This window comes from Typopeltis vanoorti, chromosome 7 (genome assembly GCF_054136105.1).
Source record: "Typopeltis vanoorti isolate ZY-2024b chromosome 7, IOZ_Tvanoo_1.0, whole genome shotgun sequence".
Lineage (NCBI taxonomy): Eukaryota > Metazoa > Arthropoda > Arachnida > Uropygi > Thelyphonidae > Typopeltis > Typopeltis vanoorti.
The window spans coordinates 59145333-59169614 of record NC_143555.1 but is presented as its reverse complement, the minus strand read 5'-3'; the positions used below and the strand labels follow the sequence as shown (position 1 = coordinate 59169614).

The 24282-nt window shown below is 37.3% G+C and overlaps 1 protein-coding gene across 1 annotated transcript in view; it reads left to right on the top strand.

Moving 5' to 3' along the window:
• LOC150104706 (fat-like cadherin-related tumor suppressor homolog) overlaps positions 1 to 24282 on the top strand; it is a 573066-nt gene that overhangs the window by 206144 nt on the left and 342640 nt on the right. Inside the window, exons 13-14 of the mRNA XM_090395611.1 lie at positions 15375 to 16435; positions 22413 to 22566. Of these exons, the coding sequence (XP_090251737.1) occupies positions 15375 to 16435; positions 22413 to 22566 (1215 nt within the window). The remainder of the gene's footprint in view (positions 1 to 15374; positions 16436 to 22412; positions 22567 to 24282) is intronic.

Genomic DNA, 24282 nt, shown 5'->3' with positions numbered 1-24282 from the left:
ATCAGGGTCTTATACAATGGAATGATAATTGTTTTATCTCTGCAGGTGAGTGTCCTTCTCATTATTGCAGCAATCTACTGTGTTACCTTCACCACCTTTGCAATATGTCCCCTAAATTTCAGGTTTCTATCAATCATCAACCCCAGATCTCTTGTCTCCCCTACTTCCTCCAGTATAACTACTCCCATAGAGTATGCAGTGTCCCATCGATGTTTCCCAAACCTCAAGACCTTACATTTTGCTGCATTAAACTGACACCCCCCAATTCATTTGCCCATCTATCTAGCTTATTCAAATCCTCTTGAAGGGCTGCCACATCTGCACTATTACTAATAATATTTCCCAGCTTTGCATCATCTGCAAACAACTGAACATCTCCCTGCAATCCACTGACAATGTCATTGATATAACGGTTAAACAATATAGGTCCCAGTACTGAGCCCTGTGGGACTCCACTTGTAACCCTCTGCTTCCTTGAAATTGCCCCACCATACACAACTCTGATACCTATCAGACAGCCAATCCTAAATCCAGTTGACCAATCTGACATCCAGACCAATGTGCTGCAACTTAAATATCAGCTTATCGTGTGGCACCCTGTCGAATGCCTTCGCTAAGTCTAAGAAAATGGAAGTATATGCCTTTCCCTCATCTATTGCTCTTGTAACAAGGCTAGCATATTGCTAAAACAAGAGCGCCCCTTCACAAATCCATGTTGACTCTCATAGATAACATTACCCTCATCTGCCCAATGCTGTATACGGTCCTTCACTACTTTCTCGAAGATCTTACTAACTACTGATGATACACAAACTGGTCTATAATTAGACATTTCCAGTCTACTACTGCCCTTCTGCAATGGCACTATGTTACCGTCCTTCCATTCTTTTCCAGCAACCAGACTTTCATTGAAAAGACAGGTCAAAGGCACTGTCAGTTCCCTAGCACATTCTCTCAAAACTCCTGGTGAAATACCATTCAGTCACACAGCTTTACTGACATCCAGAGTACTCAGTATTTGAAACACACTCTCCTCCTGTACCTCTAAACCTCGAACCTGCCCTATTCCTCTAGCATTAAAATTGACTCCTCCAGGATGAAATACTCCAATAATGTGTTCATTGAACAATTCTACTATGTCCTCTGCATCAGTCACTCTATTCCCATTTTTATCCCACAATATCATTCTTCCACCGTCATTTCTCTTCCTACTGGCCACATATCTAAAAAATTCCCTAGGATTTTCTTTGGATCTTAGGGCTAATCTCCTCTCATATTCCAGTTTCGTCTTTCTTACCATACTAGTCACTCTTCTGGCCTGTGTCTTATACTCTTGATGCATCTTCTCTTCACCTGTCTTCTTATATCTCTTCCACAGCCTCTTTTTCACATGCAATTCCTGTTTAATATTGGTTGTCATTCACTTTACTCCAAATTGTGTCCTCTTCTTCACTCGTGGTATACAATTTACCATCGCTGTTAACAAATATTCTTTCATAATTTCCCACGCACTAATGATATCCCGGCCTTCCAATTCCTCCCTCTACAAAACTACCCCAAGTTGACGTTTTAAACTATTACGTATAATCACCTGCCTTATAATTCCACATACATTCCCGTCTCTTTGATACTCCTGCATGTCTATTCATTTCCCAAGTCAAAAACCATATGGTCACTCTCTCCAACTGGTGGGAGAGATGTCATCTCAGTTATTATCAACTCTTCTGATGCTATAACAAAATCCAAAACTCTTGAACCTCTTGTTCCCTCTATTACATGTTGCCTAAGACATTTGTCCCTCAAGAATTCTAGAAATTCCATTCCCTTATTGCTACATGCATCTTCTTCTTCTGCCCCAGTTTATACTACTATAGTGAAAATCTCCCATAACAATCATTCTTCTTGCACTTGCCAAACTCAACTGTCTAAACATTTCCTGGTCCCCACTCTCTGTACTCCTGAGTCTGTAGCAACATCCCACTAAATATCCTGTCTTTCCCACCTCTACTTCACACCATATGCTTTCAAAATCATTAGTGTCACTCCCTTCCAAAGTCTCCACTCTTAGAGGACATAGGACGTCACTTATCATAAGCAGTACTCCACCACCACCACGCTTTCCCTTCCTATCCTGCCGAAAAATGCTGTACCCAGTGATTTCTATTCCTGTTATTATATCCTCTTCTGTCAACCACGTCTCAGTGATCCTAATAATTTTTGGCCAGGCTGATGCTATCTGCATAATTATGATAGAGAAAGATTTAAGTGATTATATTATTATTACCATAAGACCCTAAGGAGTCAGACTCATCTAGGAGATCCCTTTGTCATACACACACAACTTATCATACTATGACTTAAACACATTCAAATTCTCTGCAGATACCAGATACCATACTCCTAGGCAAGCATTTCAATCATTCACAACTCTTGCATGCAAAAAAAAAACTGTTTCTCACTTTCTTGTTCACACCCTCTGTTTATTAGATTAGCTTCCAGAGATGACTTCTTGTTCTCCCCTGATCTCCCACCATGTTATGAAAAACCTCTTCAACATTGAACCTATAACAATCCCTTACCAACTTGTATGTCTCTATCATATTGCCCATATTCCTGCTATCACTGGACTCTGTAAATTGCATCTTCTCAACCTTTCCTCATATTTAACATTCCAGAGATCAAAATCTAACTTAGTTCATAACCTCTGGATCCTTTTCAACAGCTCTTCATCCTTTTGGAAACCAGGTGACCAAATCAATGCACAATAGTCCATGTGTAGCCTAATCAACTTGCTGATACCTATCAGATAGCCAGTCTCCAATCCAATGCGCTTATCTAATAATCAACCCTATCTGCTCTAGTTTGACTATCAACTTATCATGTGGTAATCTATCAAAAGCATTTGCAAAATCTAAGTATAGTACTGTTTATCCAATCATTCTTCTTGATTTATCCAATCATTGTTTTCAAACAAATTCTAGAAGTTGGTTCTCATCTGCTTCTCCAACACTTTAACCACAATAACAAACACAGATAGGCCTATAATTTAATGCTTGAGTTCTGTTTCCTCCCTTACGAAGTTGCACAATCTTACCTTACTTCCACTTCTTGGGAACTTGACCCAATGTAAGACATATTTAACAAATATGTCAAGGCAGATGCCAAGTCCTTCGCACATTCCTTCAAAATACAAATACGTGGTGATATATTATCAAGTCTCACAGTCTTATTAACTTCAAGTTTGCTCAATTCTCCATATACCTCTTGCTTACTTACAGTCAGTCTCTCCTCATCATCAGCTGTTCTCAAACTCTCCATGATGTCACATTTGTAAGAATGAAAGACCTTCAGGAACTGCATATTAATGTCCAATCAACACCATCCTACCATAATTTTTTTTTTTTTTATTTATTTTTTTATTTTTTACTGCTTACATATTGAAAGAATTCCTTAGGATTCTTTCTGGCTTCATTAGCTAACTGCTGTTCATACTTCATTTTTGCTACTCTTACCAACCAATTCACCCTCTTTGCTTGGTCTTTGTAACTTTATAATCCTCATGGAATTGGTTATTACCATTTCTCTTATGTTTCCTCCATAAATTTTCCTGTATATCATATGCTTAATCTCTTCATTGATCTATTTCACACCTACCTTATTTAACCTTCTGACCTTGGAATACATTTAAGACATTGCTTCTACTAGATAGTTCTTGAATATCCCCCAAGCTGCAATAATCTCTTTTCCATCTAATGCCTCATTCCATGCCTGCAAGCTGTCTCCTGAGCTCCTTACAATCACCAGCCTTGTAGTTCCACATATACCCTTTTCTCAAAGAGGTCCTCACAATGCTGTCAACCACCAGAGTAATCACTTCATGGCCACGCTCACCAACTGGAGGGTGATTTAACACCTCATTTATAATTACATCCTCTGATGAGATGATCAAATCCAAGATCCTCAATCCATTGTCCCTCTATTACATACTGCCTGAAGTAGTTGTCCCTTAAAAAATCAAGGAACTCATTTTCCCTGCTTCCAGTTGCTATCTCATCATCCCAGTCTATATTGCCATAATTAAAATTGTCCATAATGATCACCCTTTTCTTATTTGCTTGGCTAATTTCAGTATTCATTTCATGGTCACTACCATCCACATTACCAGGTCTATAACAACATCCGACTAAGTATTTCATTATATTCACCTCTATCTCACACCATACTGCCTCAAAACCACTGTCATTATTTCCCTCTTTCATGTCTATCTTGTATGGACTTAACTCTTTCTCTATCATATATAACACTCCACCTCCCTTTTTACCCCTTCTATCTTCACAAAATACATCATACCCTTCCTTCTCTATTCCTGTCAGGATGTCGTCCTCATCCAACCATGTCTCACTTAGTCCAACAATTCCAGAAATTAGTGGCTAAGACAATATCAGGACTTTGGAATGCTGGCTATGGAGAAAGGTTGAAGAAATACGGATTGCAGAGCTTGGTGGATAGGAGGCAAAGTGGTCATATGGTAGAGACATTTATGTTAGTGAGAGGATGTTATCAGATTAATTCCAAATGAGATTATAAAAAGAGAAGAAGGCAAGAGGAGAAAATCCAGAAACCATCCCTGGAAGTTATATAATAGTGTTGTGAATAAGAGTGCGTGATGTAGATTTTTTACATGGAGAATTGTAAGTGAATGGAACACATTACCAGAATATGTTGTTAATGCAGGGAGTGTTAAGGATTTTAAGATTCAGTATGATAAATATGTTGTTAGTTGAACGAACCTCCCATGATGAGTCTGCTGACTCCATGGGGTATGTAATAATATGACAGGTACAGATGATGAATAACAACAAAAATAATTCACCCTTGTGTTACACCTGATTTCACTACAAACTTTCTCTTTCATTTCTGACTGCTCAATTGACTTATGACTATAGTATGTGTTATGTGTTGTTGAGTAGAATGTTTTATTTCCTGCAACAGTGGAAGAGTTTTTTCCTCTGTGGGAGATCGGGGGAGAACCAGAGGTCATCCCTGGAAACTGTATAAAGAGGGTGTGAGTAGGGGAGTGAGAAGCAGGTTTTTTTCATGCAGAGTTGTAAATGATTGGAATGCCTTGCCTGAGTGTGTGGTGTCTGCAAGGAGTTTGAGTGTGTTTAAGACACGGTATGATGAGCTGCATGTGTGATAAAAGGACCTCCCAGATGAGTCTTTGACTCCATGAGGTCTTGGGGTAATAATAATAATAATAATAATAATAATATCATATGCACCTTATGCATTTTTCCAAGTCTATAAAACTTAAATACAGATCCTTCTTATATTGTCATTATTTCTGAGTTCTATGTCTTATGGTAAAAATCTAGTACTGACAGTATCTGTTTGGCCTAAATCTTCTCATCTTTTTTTATTTTTTCTAAAATTTCTCTTCTTGTATTTTTCTTTACCTTTTCTCAACTATTCTTGCATAAATCTTCAACACTCAGTAGAGAAATTCAACTGCAATTCTCAATTCAGTTTTAGTTCTCTTCATATAGATGATTACTATGAGAGATCTCCTAGTATCCATCAATACGAATTATGCAGTATAACACTGTAAAAGTTTTATATCTCCATATTTGTACTATTGTGGTCAAATTTGGTCACCTGGTTTTCAGTGTGATGTCCAAACATTGGAAAGGGTCCAGAAATTAGTGACTAAGACAATATCAGGACTTCAGAATGCTGGCTATGGAGAAAGGTTGAAGAAATATGGATTGCAGAGCTTGGTGATAGGAGGAAAAGAGGTGATACGATAGAGACATTTATGTTAGTGAGAGGATATTATCATATTAATTCCAGATGGGATTATAAAAAGAGTAGAAGGCAAGAGGGGAAAAACCAGAGGCCATCTCTAGGAGTTATGCAAGAGGGTGGTGATGAGAGGTGTGAGAAGTGGATTTTTTACATGAATCATTGTCAGTGAATGGAACGCTTTATTAGAATGTGTTGTTAAGAGTCGGTATGATAAATATTAAATATGTTGTTAGTTGAATGAACCTCCCATGATGAGTCTGCCAACTCTATGGATGGTGCAATAGTAATAATAATAATATTTGAGATTTTCTGATTATATGTCATTTATCTTACTTGCCTTTGTGTATTTCACACTTCTGATAACATTTTTCTATTTCCACAAATGATGGGTATCTGTGACTGCATTCTTGCTGGATATTTTCTGTCATCGTACCATCACCAATTGTTTCTGATTTAATCATTTTTAAGGTAGTTATTCCTGACATTCTTATCTTCAGTTTTTGTTAACTTTATTATTCAAGATTTCTTTTACAGTATGCTTTCATCCATTTCTAAGTTTTTTTAATAGACTTAGTAAACATTTTGGCCACTCTCGTTTAACTTCTGTATTCTTTCCCAAGTCTTCCCATGACTTTTGTTTAGTTACTTGTATATATCATTTAGCATTCTTACATTTGTTTTCTGTGTGCTCAAAAAGTAATTCTGACTAACTTATCAGGAACTTTCATGATTTCTTTTTTTTCTAGGTTTGTCATAACTTTCTGAGTCCATCATGAAGTTCTGATTTTTCTCTCCTTGCAGAAAACTTTACCACATGCTTCCCAGACTGAATCATTCCATGCCTTCTTCATATTTTTGTGAATCTAAGGTTTAGTTCCTCTTTTTATTCATTTTTCTCCAAATATATTTGTATAACTGAGTCTACAATTCACTTACTCTGATACACTCAAACCTCCAACACCTATAAAAGCAGGATATCTCAACTGTCCTGTTAGGCTGTACATCTCTAATCTACAGGCATGCCTTACTTGTCAGAAATATGAGAATGCTCAAACTGCTTGTTGTGATTCTACCATCTATGCTCAATATGATAGTAAGGAGCATTATAACTTGTTCTGTGTAGAAACCAAATCAGTTATGAGCTGGACCATCCTACTTCTATACTACCAAAGTTGGAAAGATGAAAAAGAAATGCAAAAGAAAAACTGAACAAAATATGTCATATCAGGATGCAAAGAGGAAGCTGGTCACCACAATAGCTGTCTTTTTTTTAAAGTAGTTATTCCTGACATTGTTATCTGCAGTTTTTGGTATTTGATTTGATATTCTTACCTTCAGATTTCTTATGCTTCTCAGCTTAAGAAATCCTCTTATGCTGAGAAGGTAGCTATTATGAAAATATCAAAAGCAACTGAAACATGCATGTTATTAATTTCACCATCTGATAATTTCAGCATAGCAGAACTTTATGATTGTGAGTGCTTTTTCTTTGAAGTGCATTAATCACCTGGACTACTTATGATTTCACTCAGGACAAAACTCCCAAAATTATCTCAGTTAATGAGAACCCACTTGTCAAGGAAATGATGAAAGAAAGTCACTGAAACAAAACTATCAGACATCCCACAGAAAAAAATGGGGACTTCTCTATTCTTTTTCTTTCTTAATCCTTCCCTCTTTTACCTTTACAGTGTCAAGGGTTTCTATTCCTTATAACTGCAACCATTATATGAGGATAAGGTGGTTGGCCCTATGCCTCCCTGTGTATTCTATGTCTGTAGAAGTGTTATGTTCTCAAGGCTGGGGAGAAAAACCCTGCAGTCCAAGTTTAAGACACTTAAACCCATGTGCTGCAACTTAAATATCAGCTTATCATGTGGCACCCTGTCAAACGCCTTTGCAAAATCCAAGAAAATGGCAGTATATGCCTTTCCCTCATCAAGACCTTAACAACTACTGATGACACACAAACAGGCCTATAATTAGACACTTCCAGCATGCTACTGCCTTTATGCAGCGGCACTATCTTACTTCCTTCCATTTCCTTGGTACCTTTCCCGCAGCCAGACTTTTATTGAAAAGCCAGGTCAGTGGAGCTGTCAGTTCTTTAGCACATTCTCTCAAAACCCGTGGTGAAATACCATCCAATCCAACAGCTTTGCTGGTATTCAGAGTACTCAGTATTTGGAACACACTCTCCTCTTGCACCTCTAAACCCTGAACCTACCCTATCGCTCTAGTATTAAAACCTCCTCCAGGATTAAATACTCCAATAAAGTGCTCATTGAACAACTCCACTATGTCCTCTGCATCAGTCAGTCTGATCTCATTTTTATCCCGCAATGTCATTCTTCCACAATCGTTTCTTTACCTACTGGACACATAGCTAAAAAATTCTGTAGGATTTTCTTTGGATCTTAGTGCCAATCTCTTCTCATATTCCAGTTTTGCTTTCCTCACCATTCTGGTCACTCTCCTGGCCTGTGTCTTATATTCTTCGTGTATCTGTCCTCCACCCTCTCCTTATATTTCTTCCATAATCTCTTTTTCAAACTGCAGTTTCTGTTTGAAATCATTTGTCCTTCACTTTACACCAAATTGTGTGCGCTTCTTCACCCTGTGGAATACAGCTTACTATTGCTGCTAAGAAATATTCTTTCACAATTTCCCAAGCACTAATGATATCCTGGCCTTCCAATTCTGCCCTCCATGGAACTGCCTCTAGTTGATACCTAAGACTGTTATAATCACCTGCCTTATAATTCCACAAACGTTCCCTTTTCTTTGATACACCTGCATGTCTGTTCATCTTCCAAGTCAAAAACACATGGTCCCTCTCTCCAACGTGTGGGAGAGATGTCATCTCGCTTATTATCAGCTCTTCTGACGCTATGACCAAATCCAAAACTCTTGAATCTTTTGTTCCTTCTATTACATGCTGCCGAAGACCTTTGTCCCTCAAGAATTCCAGAAATTCTATCCCCTTCTTACTACTTGCATTTTCCTCTTCCCAGCTTATACTGCTGTTACTAAAATCTCCCATAACAATCATTCTTCTTGCACTTGCCAAGCTCAACTTCCTAAACATCTCCTGGTTCCCCACCCTCTGTGCTCCCTGGTTTATAGCAACACCCCACTAAATATCCTGTCTTGGCCACTTCTACCTCACACCATATGCTTTCAAACCCACCTGTGTCACTGCGTTCCAAAGCCTCCACTCTTAGAGGACATAAGACATCACTTATCATAAGCAGTACTCCACCACCGTGTTTTCCTTTCCTATCCTTCCGAAAAATTCTGTACCCTGCCACTTCAATTTTGGTTATTATATCATCCTCCGTCAACCACATCTCAGAGATCCTAATAATCTTTGGCCAGGTTGATGCTGTCAGTGCCACCAATTCATCTCCTTTATTTCGGATACTCCTGACATTAGTATAGAGCATAAAAATGTCACTGCTTCTATACCTTTCATTGTCACCTCTCGACCCCACTGGGCTCAATGTTACCTGATGTCGTCCCCATTTCCCCCAAGCACGCATTCCCACAAGAGGCCATCCCTGCTACCATCCACCCTGGGAATCCTAGTTTCCCTGAATTGACACACTGACCCGTTCAGAAAACAGCAATCTTTCCAGATGCCTTTGTCCTTCCTCATTGAAATGCAATTTGTCTCTAGCATACAGTTTCCTTTCTGTCCTCAAATGCCCTCCAAGCATCCACATATTCCAATCCTCTCTTCTCACACATTCTGGCTATTATGCGATTCAGATTGCTGCTCTTCTGCTCAGCTCATCACTATCATACCTGGGCAACACACACAATCTTCCCTCTCTGCGTTTTCTTTTGCACAACTTCAAGCAAGAATCTCAGATCTCTCGCCACCCGATTTACACTGTCTCTCAAGTCATTAGTGTCCACCATCACAATCATTTCATCCATCCTTTCACTTTTTCTTAATTGCCATAGCCACATTTTCTATCATTCCCTCCAGGCAAACACACCTCTGGCATCCTATCTTGCACACCAGTGATCATCGAGTCTTCATACATCACACCTCTAACCACTCTTTTCCTTGATTGCTCACCTGCATCCCTCACTCTCTCTCTCTCTCTCTCTCTCTCTCTCTCTCTCTCCTCTAACCCTTTCTCTCTGTGTTCCCTACTTACCTGCTGTCCTCACATCACTCTGTCCCTGGTTCCAGCACTCTCTCACATTCTTCTCATTTTTTCTCTCTGACTGTTTCCATTCTCCCCTCCTCTATCATTCCCATACGTCTCTCTCTCTCTCATTCCTCTCTCCTACTGTTCCATTCTCTCTTCTAGCATTCCCATACCTCTCTCCCTTTCCTCTTTCCTACTGTTTCCATTCTCTCCTCTTCTATCATTCCCAAAACTCTCTCTCTCTTCCCTACTCTGATTCGCCTTGCATTTATCTCTTCCATTCTCCTAATATCATCTTTCAATCTTCCCATCTCATTCACAGGACATTTCATCTCCTCTTTCAGCTCATCTCTCTCTCCAAGTCAGTCACTCTTAATTGAAATTTATTCTCCCAAACAAAACCATCTCTGAAACTTTTACAGTCACTCATGCCTTCCACACTATCGACTATTATTTTCTCATTCATATTTTTTCTTCATTCTCTCCTATCACACTACTCATTTTTTGGTATTCATTTCCCGTTCTTGGAGCAATTAGGTCAGTTATCGATATATCTAATTCATTTATTTCCTCCCACTGCCTGCATTTTGCATGCATACGCACTCCCCCTCTCTCTCTCTCTCACCAGCCACATATCCAACTCCTGAGACACATACATGCTGCAAGCACTGTTAGCCACAAAGTCCCTTATTATGTTACTTATAATAGAGTTCTTAAATGGCAGAGGACTTGGTGACACGCCATTTGCGATTGCAGCTGAATCCCCCATCATTCCTTACTGCCGAGGAAATGCTAAAGTAATCGTTAATTATATATTAATGCTATATAAACACTGTATTATATATATATATATATATATAATACAGTGTTATATATATATGTATGTATGTATGAATAAACGCTAAATGTATATACATATATATAAATACTATATTCATCTATACCAAATAGCGAATAACTTACTTTTCTTCTGCTGCCAATACTCCCGACTGTGACCTCGCATTCTCTGTAACTCAAAAATAACACATTATGTAACAACGAAACTCTAAAGCAGAACCATTAAACAACACTTGTGTTACTGAGAAAAAAAATGGAGCACTCTGTCATGTCATCAACAAAACAGCCAACTAATATTTCAACTGCAAGTAGCTTTTTGCCGAGTTTTTCTGACTTTCAATTCAATTAGAAATGGGAAGTTCAGGGAATATATTGCAAAAGTCATGCAGATAATTGAGAGGACTGTTGTGTTAAGTCAAAGTAAATTGACTTATTCTCATAGTAAACTGATTGTACCTGTTAAGGGGGCTCTTAATGATTTCATGTTGTCAGCAGGAAAAAAATGTGTCTTTATATGCTTATATACTTCTACCTTGCACACATTCATTGACGAAGTTCAAAGTACGAGAGATAATTGAATATCCTTGATTTTTCTTTATCATGTACTTCTTACTGAAAGCATCAATATGACCAAGTCTATGCTTCGGCAAAGGGGAGTACCCTGGGATTGTTGAATTTTATTCATCATTAAGGTGTATAATAGTCACTGCTGTATTTTTCACATAGCCATTCAAAGTAGTCATTATGTTAAAGCAAATGAACTTGCTCTGTTATTTTTATAGAACAGGTAAAAGTCAGTATCCAAGCATGGATTTGTATTTTTTCTGTACATCAGGACATTGAATATTTCACACATCAGAGACTGCCATTCACCCATTCAGTATGTATGTATGTGAAAGAGATTATGCAAAATATTGGAATGAATGCAATTCAGCACAGGAAATGACAGCATTACCTGCACTGAACATGATAGTAATCTTCCCCATCATGCAGCCTCTTGCCATCCAACCTAAGGAAGTCTCATACTATTATCAATCTACCTGCAACTGTTTACTGTACACATGGCATATCACTTTGATTTCTTGCCCATCTTTACGAACAGATCAAGATCTCAGACTTCTGGTTGTACTGCTGTTTTTTTCTGACTAGCTTGTCTTCAATCAGACTGCACTTGAATAGGTGCATGCCATTCAGCTTGCTCTTGTACATATGGAAGAAAACTGCTTTAGAATATGTGATTTATACAGATTCTTTGAGTCTATTACAGACAGTCTCCTTTCCTGTGTACAATCCATATATGATCCACATCCAGAGTTTTTGACAGAAATCTGATTTCCATATAATTGACAATACCAATCCTCTTCAATTTCCTGTGCATAATTCAGTGAGATATGGGGCAGTAACAGCCTTCATTAAATGCTTCTGTCAATTGCCACACAGAGGAAGTATTTCTGTTTATCCATACAGGCCTTCTCAGACGATGACAATCTCATTCCTGACAGGACTGTCTTAGGACCACAGTTCCGCACCTTAGACAAGCAATATGGGTTATTTTCCACTGATTAAACACCAGTGATATCTCACCTTTTGAGAAAGAAGTTGGCTCTGCTGTTTTCAAAATTGTGTCTCCAGCCAGATGGGCACCCACAATAAGCACTTCATCGAACTCAGAAAGATCCTTTGCTTTTCCCATTGTGATCACTACTACTGCCAATTATGTGCAGCATTCCCTAATAGTTGCCTAGAACATGTGGTGACAAATATGACCAAATATTCTGCATAGATTCTGCATAAGTGATGTTTACGTACATCTGTATAAAAGTTTCTAATTCAATAGCTGTATGTGTAGCTAAGAAGTAGTAATCAGTGGCAATGACAAATTGCATTCCTCAACTGAAAAAGATAACGTAATTTGGTGTAAAGTGGATGACTAATAAAATTACACAGGAACCACAAATGAAAAAGAGGTTATGAAAAAGTATAGAAAAAGCAGGAAGATAGTGCATGTGGAATATAAGACTTAGCCAGGAAAGTGACTAGTATAATAAGGAAGACAAAATTGGAATAAGAGAAAAGACTAGCACTACAGTTTAAGCAAAATCCTAAGGAATTCTTTCATTATGTGACCAATAGGAAGAGAAATAATTGTGGACAAATGACTCTATTAGATGAAAAGGGGGTTGAGTGACCAATGCAGATGACATAGTGGAGCTGTTTAATGATCATTTTATTGGGGCATTTCTTCCCAGAAAAGCAGGTTTTATTCCTGGAAAGCTGAATGTTTAGAACACGAGAAGAATGTATTTTGAATATTAAATACTCTGAATAGGTTCTACCATGTTTTAAGAGAATGTGCTAAGAAACCGACATCTTCATCAACCTAGCTGTTCAGTGAAAGTCTAGTTGCTGTAAAGTGCTCAAAATTGGCAGATAGAGGGGAGTATTATCTGTAAAGGTCAGCATGGATTTTGTTAAGAGGGTGCTCTTGTTTCAGTAATCTGGTGACAGATTTAACCCCATATTTTGCAGTTTAAATATTAATTATATGAGTATCATGTGGCACTTTGGCAGATACCTTTACAAAAAAAATAATAAATAAAAAAAAGGTAGCATTATGTTTTCTCCTCATTAACCACTCTTCTTATTTAATTATAAAAGGTTTCAGTAATCTGGTGACCTTTAATAATAAAATAAGAAGAGTGGTTAATGAGGGGAAAACATAATGCTACCATTGTTTTTAAAATTTTTTTTTGTAAAGATGCCACAAAGTGCCATGATACTCATATAATTAATATTTAAATTGCAAAATCTGGGGTTAAATATAAGATTAATGAATTTCTTTGAAAATTGACTGTGTGATAGACATCAGAGAGTTGTTACAGGGAAGCAGCATCAAGAAAAAGTAAATACAAAAGTGGGATTTCCCCAGGCTTAGTACTAACTTTTATGTCAGTGATATTGTCGATAATTATTCAAATAAAGAGCCAAAAGGCTTCAGTTTGGTGATGTAAAATTACACAAGCGAAATGGATATTAGATCCAACATTATTTCAAAGCCGAATGTAGAAACTATGGAAGTTTCATAAGTTGACCAGAAGCTTTCATAGTTTCTACATTTCTCTTTGAAATAATGCTGGGTCTAATACAGTGGTGTAAATAGAGCTTTTGCCAACTGGGTCGGTCCCCCCTGAGTTTGCTGCCCCTCTCAATACACACCAAAAATATTACAAAAAGTCAAAACGACGTATAGGGAAATAAATTAAAACTGTTTATTTTTGAAATAAAACTTTAATTTCAACGTTCTAAAATGTTATCGTTTTTTTGCTTTTTCTATTTCATAGTAATGTAGGTAATTCTTAATCAATTTTATTTAGAAAACTCCTCTCATAACTAGCAAAACTTACAGCAATTGTGAGGAAAATTCGCTGCAGTATTACAATAGTTGGAACTGAGTTCTCGAGACTGTATTTTAGAATTAACTGCGAAAGTTCAAAAATGTTCAAAGTGCCACCCGGGGCAGACTACCCCCCATCCACCCCCCCCTCTAGCTATGCCTCTGGTCTAATATCCACTTCACTTGTGTAATATTGTCAGTAGACTGCAGGAAGATATTCAGCTGTATTCATATAATGTGAACCTTGGAAGTATCATTAGTAACAGTGCATGTTGGTGGCCCTTCAGGAAGATTTGAACCATCTGGACAGGTAGGTGAATTAATGGGAATACCAGTTTAATGAAACAAAATGTAAAGCCTTGAAACTTGGTGTCTGATATTGAGAGGTTGCATGCTCTGTTGATGGAATTATACTAGAGGAAGTGAAGGAGACAAAGGATTGTGGAGTGATAGTCACTAGAAATTTGAGTTTAGCAAACTTGCTGCAAAGATAGTGAAGGAAAATGCCACAACACTAAGAACTATGATGAGCAGAAATAAAAGAGTGGTGTGCCATTGTATAAAGCTCTAATCAGACCACATATGAATTATTGTGCTCAAATCTCTTAACCAGCATTTGAATGTGATGAAGTAACCCTTGGAAGGGTAGTAGTAGTACAGACATGGATAACAAAAATTCTGTCAGGTCTGTACAGTATTGGTTATGAGGACAGATGCAAGCATAAAGGGGTGACACGAGGATAACATTTAAACTGTTAAAAGGTATTTACAAGATTAATACTGGAGGAGGTTTTCCATATAGTAAAGGGCAAAAGGACACGGGACCTTTCCAAGTTGCAAAAGGAGTTGGTAAAAGAGTGAGAATTAGCTTTTTTTGGCATGAATGATGGTCAAGTGGAATTAATTGTTGGATAGAGTAGCGAATGTGTAAACATTGAACAGGTTTAAGGAATGGTATGTTAGACTTTGTGTTTAACATGGGCCTTCCATGATGAGTCCTATTGGCTCTATAGAGGTCATGAATAGTAATAATAATAATAATAATAATAATAATAATATAGTATATAGTATTCTAGTAGTATCATATAGTAGTATAACTTCATTATACCAGTAAAACTTGTAAATACCTAAATAGTGAAATAAATGACTATTTTACATGTTCTTTCTGTTTTCAGCCAAACAAGCATATCAGTTTTTTGTCCGTGTGCGAGACAGGGGAAAGATTCCTCAAGAAACAGAGGTACCTGTAAACATCATTATTGTAAAGACTACTGATGCTATTCCTAGGTTTGAACAGCATAGCTATGATTTTTTCTTATCTGAAAGATCAAGAATTGGTACTGTAGTATCTACACTGAATGTGAGTAGTACAGAACCTATATCTTATTCTTTTGTGCCCCCACCAGAGGAATATGAAGCGGAATTATATCTCTCAATGTTTAGCATTAGTAGTAAAGGGAAAATATTGTTGAATTCAGCTTTAGACAGAGAAACCACTGCTACTTATCAGCTGATGGTGAAAGCTGAAACAAATATTAGTCCACCATTAGTAGCATATGCTGATATTACCATTCATGTGATGGATGAAAATGATAACTCTCCTCTGTTTGAATCAGATTCATATTTAGTGACCGTGGCTGAAAATGTTGAGAAAGGTTCTACAGTTTTGAAAGTTGTTGCTAACGATGCTGATGTTGGAAGAAATGCTGATATTTCTTACAGCTTTGGACCAGATGTTGGAAATGTTGCTAATGTGTTTCATCTTGATTTCAAAACGGGTTGGCTTTCAACAATGGTGGAACTTGACCATGAAATGATATCTTCTTATAATTTTACAGTTATAGCAAAAGATAAAGGATCTCCTCCTCTTTCTTCATCGACTAGAGTCATAGTTAGAATTAAAGATTACAACGATAACCCCCCAGTATTTCACCGTAATCACTATGATACGGCTATCAATGAAGATGCCCTTCCAGGAACTGTAATAGTGACTCTTGAAACAAGAGATGCTGACCTAATATCAACTCCTGTAGAATTTTATATTACTGGTGGAAATCCTCAAGATCAGTTTCACATACGGCAAACAGGAGAAATATATGTGAATAAGCCTCTCGACCGGGAACAGACAGCAAGCTACTTGTTAGATATAACTGCTACTGATGGTACTTTTGTTTCATGGACACAAGTTGCAATAGATGTTTTAGATGCCAATGATAACTATCCATGGTGCCTTAAGGTAAGCTCTGACAATTCTACCTTAGTAATATTGTAGCAATAACTAATGTAGATCTGATATTTTTAATAAGTTTCACTCTCTTTTACATTACCAGTTTCTGTCTGCTAGTTAATTCTCAAACTTGTGAAAGTTTCATGTCAGTCTTTGTCATATACTGTGTTTTATTGTGAATGCCTCCTAGATGCTAACCGAAATTTTGCACTTCACAATGCTATCCTTTTTTTTTCACTGTTATTTGTTTACAATGCTTCAACTTGAATTTAAAAAAAAAATATATATATATATATATATATATATTATTTTTAAAATAGATTAAATGACTATAAGCCAAGAAATAAAAACAGAAACACTATTTTAATTGAGTAAACTATACAACTAGTTTCGTCTTCTTAGAAGACTTCTTCTTAAGATGCATAACATGAAGGAACTACCAACAAACATTGCGAAAGAAAAAATCTGTATATTAAAGCATTAACGTTTGAAGCTATTCTGTGTTTCCTCATCATCATTGGGTGTGTGTGCATTCAAGGTCTCCTGAACACCAAAGTTGGATAGTAGCATAATGACAGTCTGAGAGACTGTTGGAAGTTTTTCCACTTGGTTATACTATAAATTAAAGATGCAAAGAAATTATATTCTTGGTTTAATCCTTTATAAAAGTGTAAGCAAATAAAGTTTGCACCTGAAGTATTTTCAGGACTAGGCAACTCGTATATAGAAGCTAATGACTTCACTGGATTAGAGATGGTTGTTGGAAGGTTTTCAAATTAAAGAGGTCAAGAAATTATATTCTTCGTTTAATCCTTTATCCAAGTGTAAGCAAACAAAGGTTGTGCCTGAAGTATTTTCAGGACTGGACAACTCGTATTTGGAAAAATCCAACAGCTATCTCTAATCCAGAGTATTTTAATAATAAGGTGTGATATCTTTTGGCTACTCATATATGGAAATATGACTTTGCATTACTTCAACCTTGGTATCACCTCTGGGTCTGGTTCTCACTGATGAGACCTCAATAACATCACCCCTAGATACTGTGTTTGGATACCATTCAATCTATCTTGCACTGGTGTTAAAATGCTTCTCTCAGTTTAAACTCAGGCTTCTTCTTCTTATTATTATTATTATCATCTGCCCTCCATGGAGTCAGAGGTTCATCATGGGAGACACACACAATTGCACACAGTGCTCATCCAACTGTACCTTAAACTGATTCAATGTGCCTTCATTCACAACAACACACTCAGGCAATGCATTCCACTCACCAACCACACTCCATGCAAAGAAACTTCTCCTCACACTCTCCTTATACAATTCTCAGCACTGGTCTCTTATTCTACCCCCCCCCCTCTCATTCTTTGAAAAATCTCTTCTATGTCAACCAGATAACAACCTCTGATTAGCTTATATGTCTCAATCATATGCCCCCCTTCTTCCACCCATTCATGAGGCGTTGCCACTTACATTCTCTCAATCTGTCCTCATACTCCACATTCCAAAGATCACTGACCATCTTTGTGAATCTTCTCTGGACCCTTTCCAGCATATCCTCATCACCATGAAAAACAGTGACCAAATCTGGGTACAATAATCCATATGAGGTCTGAACAAGGCCTCATATGGATTATTGTGCCCAGATTTAGAACTATCAGTTCCATGTTTGCAAAGTGTAAGGTTTTGAGATTTGGTAAGCAATGATGTGATGCATAGTATATAATTGGTGGGAAACTTTAAAGGAAGTAGAGGAGATGAGAGATCCAGGAGTGATGGTTTACAAGGACCTGAAATTCAGGGGCCACATTGCACAAGTTGTGAACACATCACATCAGATAAGTGCAGTGATGTGGAGGACCCTGACATGCAGAAATAGAAAGTTTATGATACCACTGCTTACCAAATCTCAAAACCTTACACTTTGCAACATCGAACTGATAGTTCCTATTACCTGTCCATTCATGTAATTTATTCATATCCTCTTGTAAGGCCATAACATCTGCTTGACTCTGCATTGCTCTTCTCAGTTTTGAATCATCTGCAAACAGCTGCATATCTCTAGTTAAACCCATCCCAATATCATTAACATGCAAATTGAACAACAATGGCCCCCAAAAATGACCCCCTGCAGAACACTACACTAGTGACCTTTCTCTTTTGGGATACCACACCCCATATACAACTTTCTGATACCTATCCGAAAACCAGTTCACTGATCTAACTCAGAAGTATATTATCCAATCCCATTTGTTTCAATTTATTTAAGAGTTTGTCATGTGGTAGTATATCAAAAGCCTTTGCAAAATCCAAGTACACCACTGTATATGCATCGCCCCTGTCCAAGGTATTTTTCGCCTTGTTATAGTACATAAGTAAGTTAGTGAAACATGATCTCCCTTTAACAAACCCATGCTGATAACTACAGAGAATATTGCTGTTATCAACCCATTTCTGTATCCTCTTTCTCAACAGTCTCTTGAGTACCTTCACCACACCTCATATACAGATTAGCCTATAATTTGAAGCTGCAACATTATCACCACCTTTATACAATGGAACAATTTTACCCTCCTTCAACTCCCTTAGAACCTGTGCTGTTGTAAGACTCTTATTAAATGCACGTGCCAATGCTACTGCCAATTCCCTGGAGCATTTCCTTAAGATGTCTGGTGATATGCCATCAAATCCTATAGCCTTATTGACATGAAGGTTATTTATTTCTTCAAATAGCTCCTGCTCACTTACATTTTTCTACTATGTCCTCTACACTTAAGTTCCTCATGATTCCACCCTGATCATAATGAAACACCCTTATAAATTGATCACTGAATACCTCAACAATGTCTTCTGCAGCAGTTACCATTCTACCACTTTCATCCATTAACTTCATCTTACCATGATCATTCTTTTTTTTTTTGCTCGCCACATTTCTAAAAAAACTCTCTAGGATTTTTCTTTGCTGATTTGCCAATTTCTGCTCATACTCTACTTTTGTTTTCCTTACTAATGGAGTCGCTCCCCTGGCTTGTTCTTTAAACTCTTCATGTAACTGATTATTATCATTATTCATCTTGTACTTCCTCCAAAATACTTTTTTTTTTCCAGATTTCATGATTCCAGATTTTTTCCATGTTCACCAACTGCAGGAAAGTGTGAACCCCCCCCCCCCCTCACAATTACATTCTCTGATGAAATGGTCGGATCTAGAACTCTCAAAATTTTGTACCCTCCTTTAGATGCTGCCTGAGATAGTTATCCCCCAAGAACTCGAGAAATTTATTTTCCATATCCCCAAATGCTATCTCATTTGGGGATATGGAAAATTTCATTCCATATTCACTCTTCATTCCAATCTATACTGCCATAATTAAAATCGCCCATAATAATTATCCTTTCTTTGTTCATTAATCCAATTTGTTTATACATTGCTTCATCACAAACTTTCAGTAAACCAAATTGTTTATGCAATTCTTCATCACCAACTTCCACATTTCTAGGCCTATAGCAACATCTGACTAAATATGTCATCCTTTCAACTTCCATGTTACACCACACTGCCTCTGCCAGATAACCATTGCCACTATTTCTCTCTTTCATGTCTACTTATGGGGGTTGTTTGAAAACTGTGGTAAATTTCCAATAGACGGCAACACAATTCATTCATTCATACCAGTGCCAGCACGTATCATCTTTTTTATGACCACTGGCAAAAGTTTAGCCATGTGAGATGTGTAGTTCTCGTTGGGCAAACATTTAAAATGACCGTGTTTGCATTTCTCATAAAAATTGAGAAAAACGAGTTTCCTGCAGTGATAAAACACTTTCATTTGAAGAAGTGGACGGCCACGCAGATCAAAGCCGAGTTAGATGCAGTTCATGGGGACTCTGCACAAGCATTAAAGACTATTTATTTTTGAATAAATGAGTTTAAACGTAGTCGTAAGTCCATTGAAGATGAAGTGTGCTCCGGACACCTGACTGAGGTAACTATGAAGGAAATTATTGACAAAATCCATGGTATCATTATGGAAGACTGCCAAGTAAAAGTGTGTGAGATTGTGGGCATCTCAACTGAATGAGTGTATATTATCCTGCACGAAAAATTGCACATGAAAAAGCTGTGTGCACGATTGGTGCTGCGATTGTTGACTGTTGATCAAAAATGCATGCAAAAAAGACATTTCAATGCAGTGCTTGGCGATGTTTAATCACAATTTGCGGATTTTTTGTGTCGATTTGTGACTGTAGACGAAACTTGGATCCACCACTACACACCTAGGTCCAAGCAGCAGTCAAAACAGTGGACAATGCCCAGTTGACCATTTTGGAAAAGGATAATACAATAACAGAAATCTGTTATGCATCATTGTTGGACCGTTTAAAAGAACTGAAAAAAAAAACGCCAAGATTGGCACACAAAAAAGTTCTCTTTCATCAAGACAATCCATGGTCCCACATATCGGCCATCACAATGCCAAAATTGCATGAATTGAGGTTCGAATTGGTTCCACATCCACCATATTCTCTGGACTTGGCCCTGTGTGACTTCTTCGTGTTCCAACACTTAAAAATTTGCTCAGTGGGAAAACATTTCTTAGAACAAGGATATCATCAAGGGTGTCAATGACTATTTTGCACAATTTGAAAAAATTTGAAACTCGCTGGACGAAATTTGTAGACCTCGATGGAGACCGTTGTGATTTTTTTCCAAAAAAATGTGTTTAACTTATTTTTTTACCAAACTTTTCAAACAACCCTCATAATAATGCAGACATAAATCCCCTGCTATCATTGGCTGCCCCCCCCTCCTTCCTTCCTGTCCTTTCTATCCTTGCAAAAAATACTGCATCCTTCTTTTCTATTCCTGTTAGAATATCATCTTCATTCAACCATGTTTCACTTATTCCAATGATTTTGGGGCGAATAAACTCAATCAGTGAAATCATTTCATCTCCCTTATTTCTGATACTTCCAGCATTTGTAAACAAACACCATAATTCATTTAAGTATAAAGAGCTAATAAGCTTCATTTCGGCAATGAAAACATTACTTAAATCAAGGGGATATTAAATCCCACATAGTTTTAAAACCGAATAAGAAACTCAAAGATTGAAATCAGAGAGTTTCTTGCCGAATATAGTAAACCATAAAGTATCGGCGACACTAGCGTTAGCCAATGTAAGTGATCCTAGTATGTAGTACAATACCAGGGCAACTCGTTGCAAAGGTGGGGAAAGTTCAGATCACTATTCTGATGAAGCCACAAAAAAGGCTGAAACCGGTCTGGTGACCTCCCTCCATAATGTAATAACAGCATACATTTCCTAGGAAATGTGTTTTTACATTATGGAAAATACCTAAGAATAGCGATCTGAACTTTCCCCACCTTTGCAACGAGTTGCCCTGGTATTGTACTACGTACTAGGATCACTTGCATTGGCTAACACTAGTGTCGCCGATACTTTATAGTTTACTATATTCGGCAAGAAACTCTCTGATTTCAATCTTTGAGTTTCTTATTCGGTTTTAAAACTATGTGGGATTTAATATCCCCTTAATTTAAGTAACCATAATTCATTTTTAGGTCTAAACCAGTCCTGGAAAAATGAACAGTGGACATAATTTATTTTAGTATCGTCATGATAATGGACCGTTGTAATTCAAGGGATAAAAACTGTGGTCTACTTTTTCATCAAAATGGCAGTCAATAACTCTAGAGATTTGATTCCCATGTTGATGAAAAACTAGACCACAGTTTTTATCCCTGTTATTCAACATTTAAAAGTCTATTCATAAAAATGGCATCTATAAATGCATCCAAAGGTGGTTCAGTTGTGTGCTGAGGTTCATGACTAAAGGGTTTGTAACACACTGAATATCTATATGATTTTTGCAACATATTGTATGTAGTTTATCCCTCTCTTCTTTAGATAAGTGACTGAATTAGCTATCTCATTATCAACCTTTGCTTTGTTTTAAACAGTCCAGATATAAAGAGACCGTGTCTGAAAGCATACCACCCCAAACATATATTTTAACTGTGGAAGCTTCTGATGCTGATGACAGAAGAAATGCTCAGCTCCGGTTTTATATGACTGGATATGGAACTGATGATTTTATTATAGATCCATCAGCTGGTAAGTCTTCTTCTGTTTTAATCTTTCATCTTAAATATTAAAAAAAAAAAAAAGCATGATATACCAAAGCTTTATAATAGCCTAACCGATAATCCTTTAAACCATTAGGTAATTATGAGTATTTTATGATGAATATGATGGTTATCAACTGCATTATTTTAAAAATGGAGTTAAGTTTAAAATTACTAGAAATTTTTTCTTATGTTTTTTAATGACACTTCTATCCACAAAAAATTGCAACACTAACTGTGGATTAAGGAATAGATAATCCAGTAACCCTGCTCTAGAGGGCTAGTACTTTTTTTCAAACTACTTCAGATTGTAGATGTATTAATTGCCCGAATAGTTTATCGAACTGTCAGTTAAACTCAGTTCACTATTTTCACACTCTCAGGCACTGCGTTCCGCCTGCCAGCCACTTTCGATGGGACTGGATGATCTCCTACATGATGAACAGCTTCTGCTGTGAGGAGACAGTAGGCAAGGGAACTAGGTTTAGGTAATTTGAGTGGACAGTAGCAGGCAAGTGGAATGCAGTGCCTGAGAGTGTGAAAACAGTGAACTGAGTTTAACTGACAGTTCGATAAACTGTTCAGGGAATTAATACATCTGCAATCTGAAGTAGTTTGAAAAAAAGTACTTGGTCTCTAGAGCAGGGTTGCTCGATTATCTATTCCTTAATCCACAGTTAGTGTTGCAATTTTTTGTGGATAGAAGTGTCATTAAAAAAAAACATAAGAAACATTTTCCAGTAATTTTAAACTTAACTCCATTCTTAAAAGAATGCAGTTGATAACTATCATATTCATCACAAAATACTCATAATTACCTTATCATTTAGAGGATTATCAGTTAGGTTATTCTACTGGCCCTTTTCATTCTTTGTCTTTTTCTCCTTTTCTTCTTCCTCCTTTTCTTCCTGTATTCTTTGCACTAGTGGGCAGTGGGCAGCCACAAAGGGAGATCCTGGTGGTATTGCAAGATAGGTAGTCCTGAATGGCCTTCCTAGGTCAATCAGCTTGTGTGCAAGAGTCAGTGATATTGCAGTAAGTCCCTACCCTGTGGTCTGGGACCTAAGGCTTGCTATGGTGCTGATATAGCATCCATAGTAACCCCTGTATTCAACTTCTAAGTGAATTTATTGCTTGTAAATTACTGGGCATTTATATGTGGCTTCTTGTTGGATGGGAAGATCTGGTACAATAAAAATTCCTTGAGTTTGAATCTTCATCCATAAATATGTCAGGTGCCTTCGAAAGGCCCAAAACCAAGTATTGAAAACATAAATACATTATTTGATAACAGAAGAAAGAAACAAAAAGACATGTAACCGCCCGCATAAATATACCGACATTTCTCATCATCCATGCAACACGTGAAAAGACAATAGGTAAAATATCACCATTCTTTATTCGGAAGTTTATTTTTAAGGGTTTATAAGGACTGGCAGGATCTTCCAAAACACATACTATGTTCTGGTGATATCCATGTGGAAAATAGACAAAGCTGACTGGAGTAATTTTTCTTTCGTCTTACAATACTTCACACTGAAGCCATCAGTTATCCACCTATCAATAAAGCAGTGAAGTATGTATGAGAGTGGTCTGAAAAGTTCTCGACCTTGATCATAGATGGCAACGCTATCAGCAAGATTTTTATTTTCTAAGTTGGTACATCTGTCATAAACATCCATGTGAAATTGCAAATCATTCTATC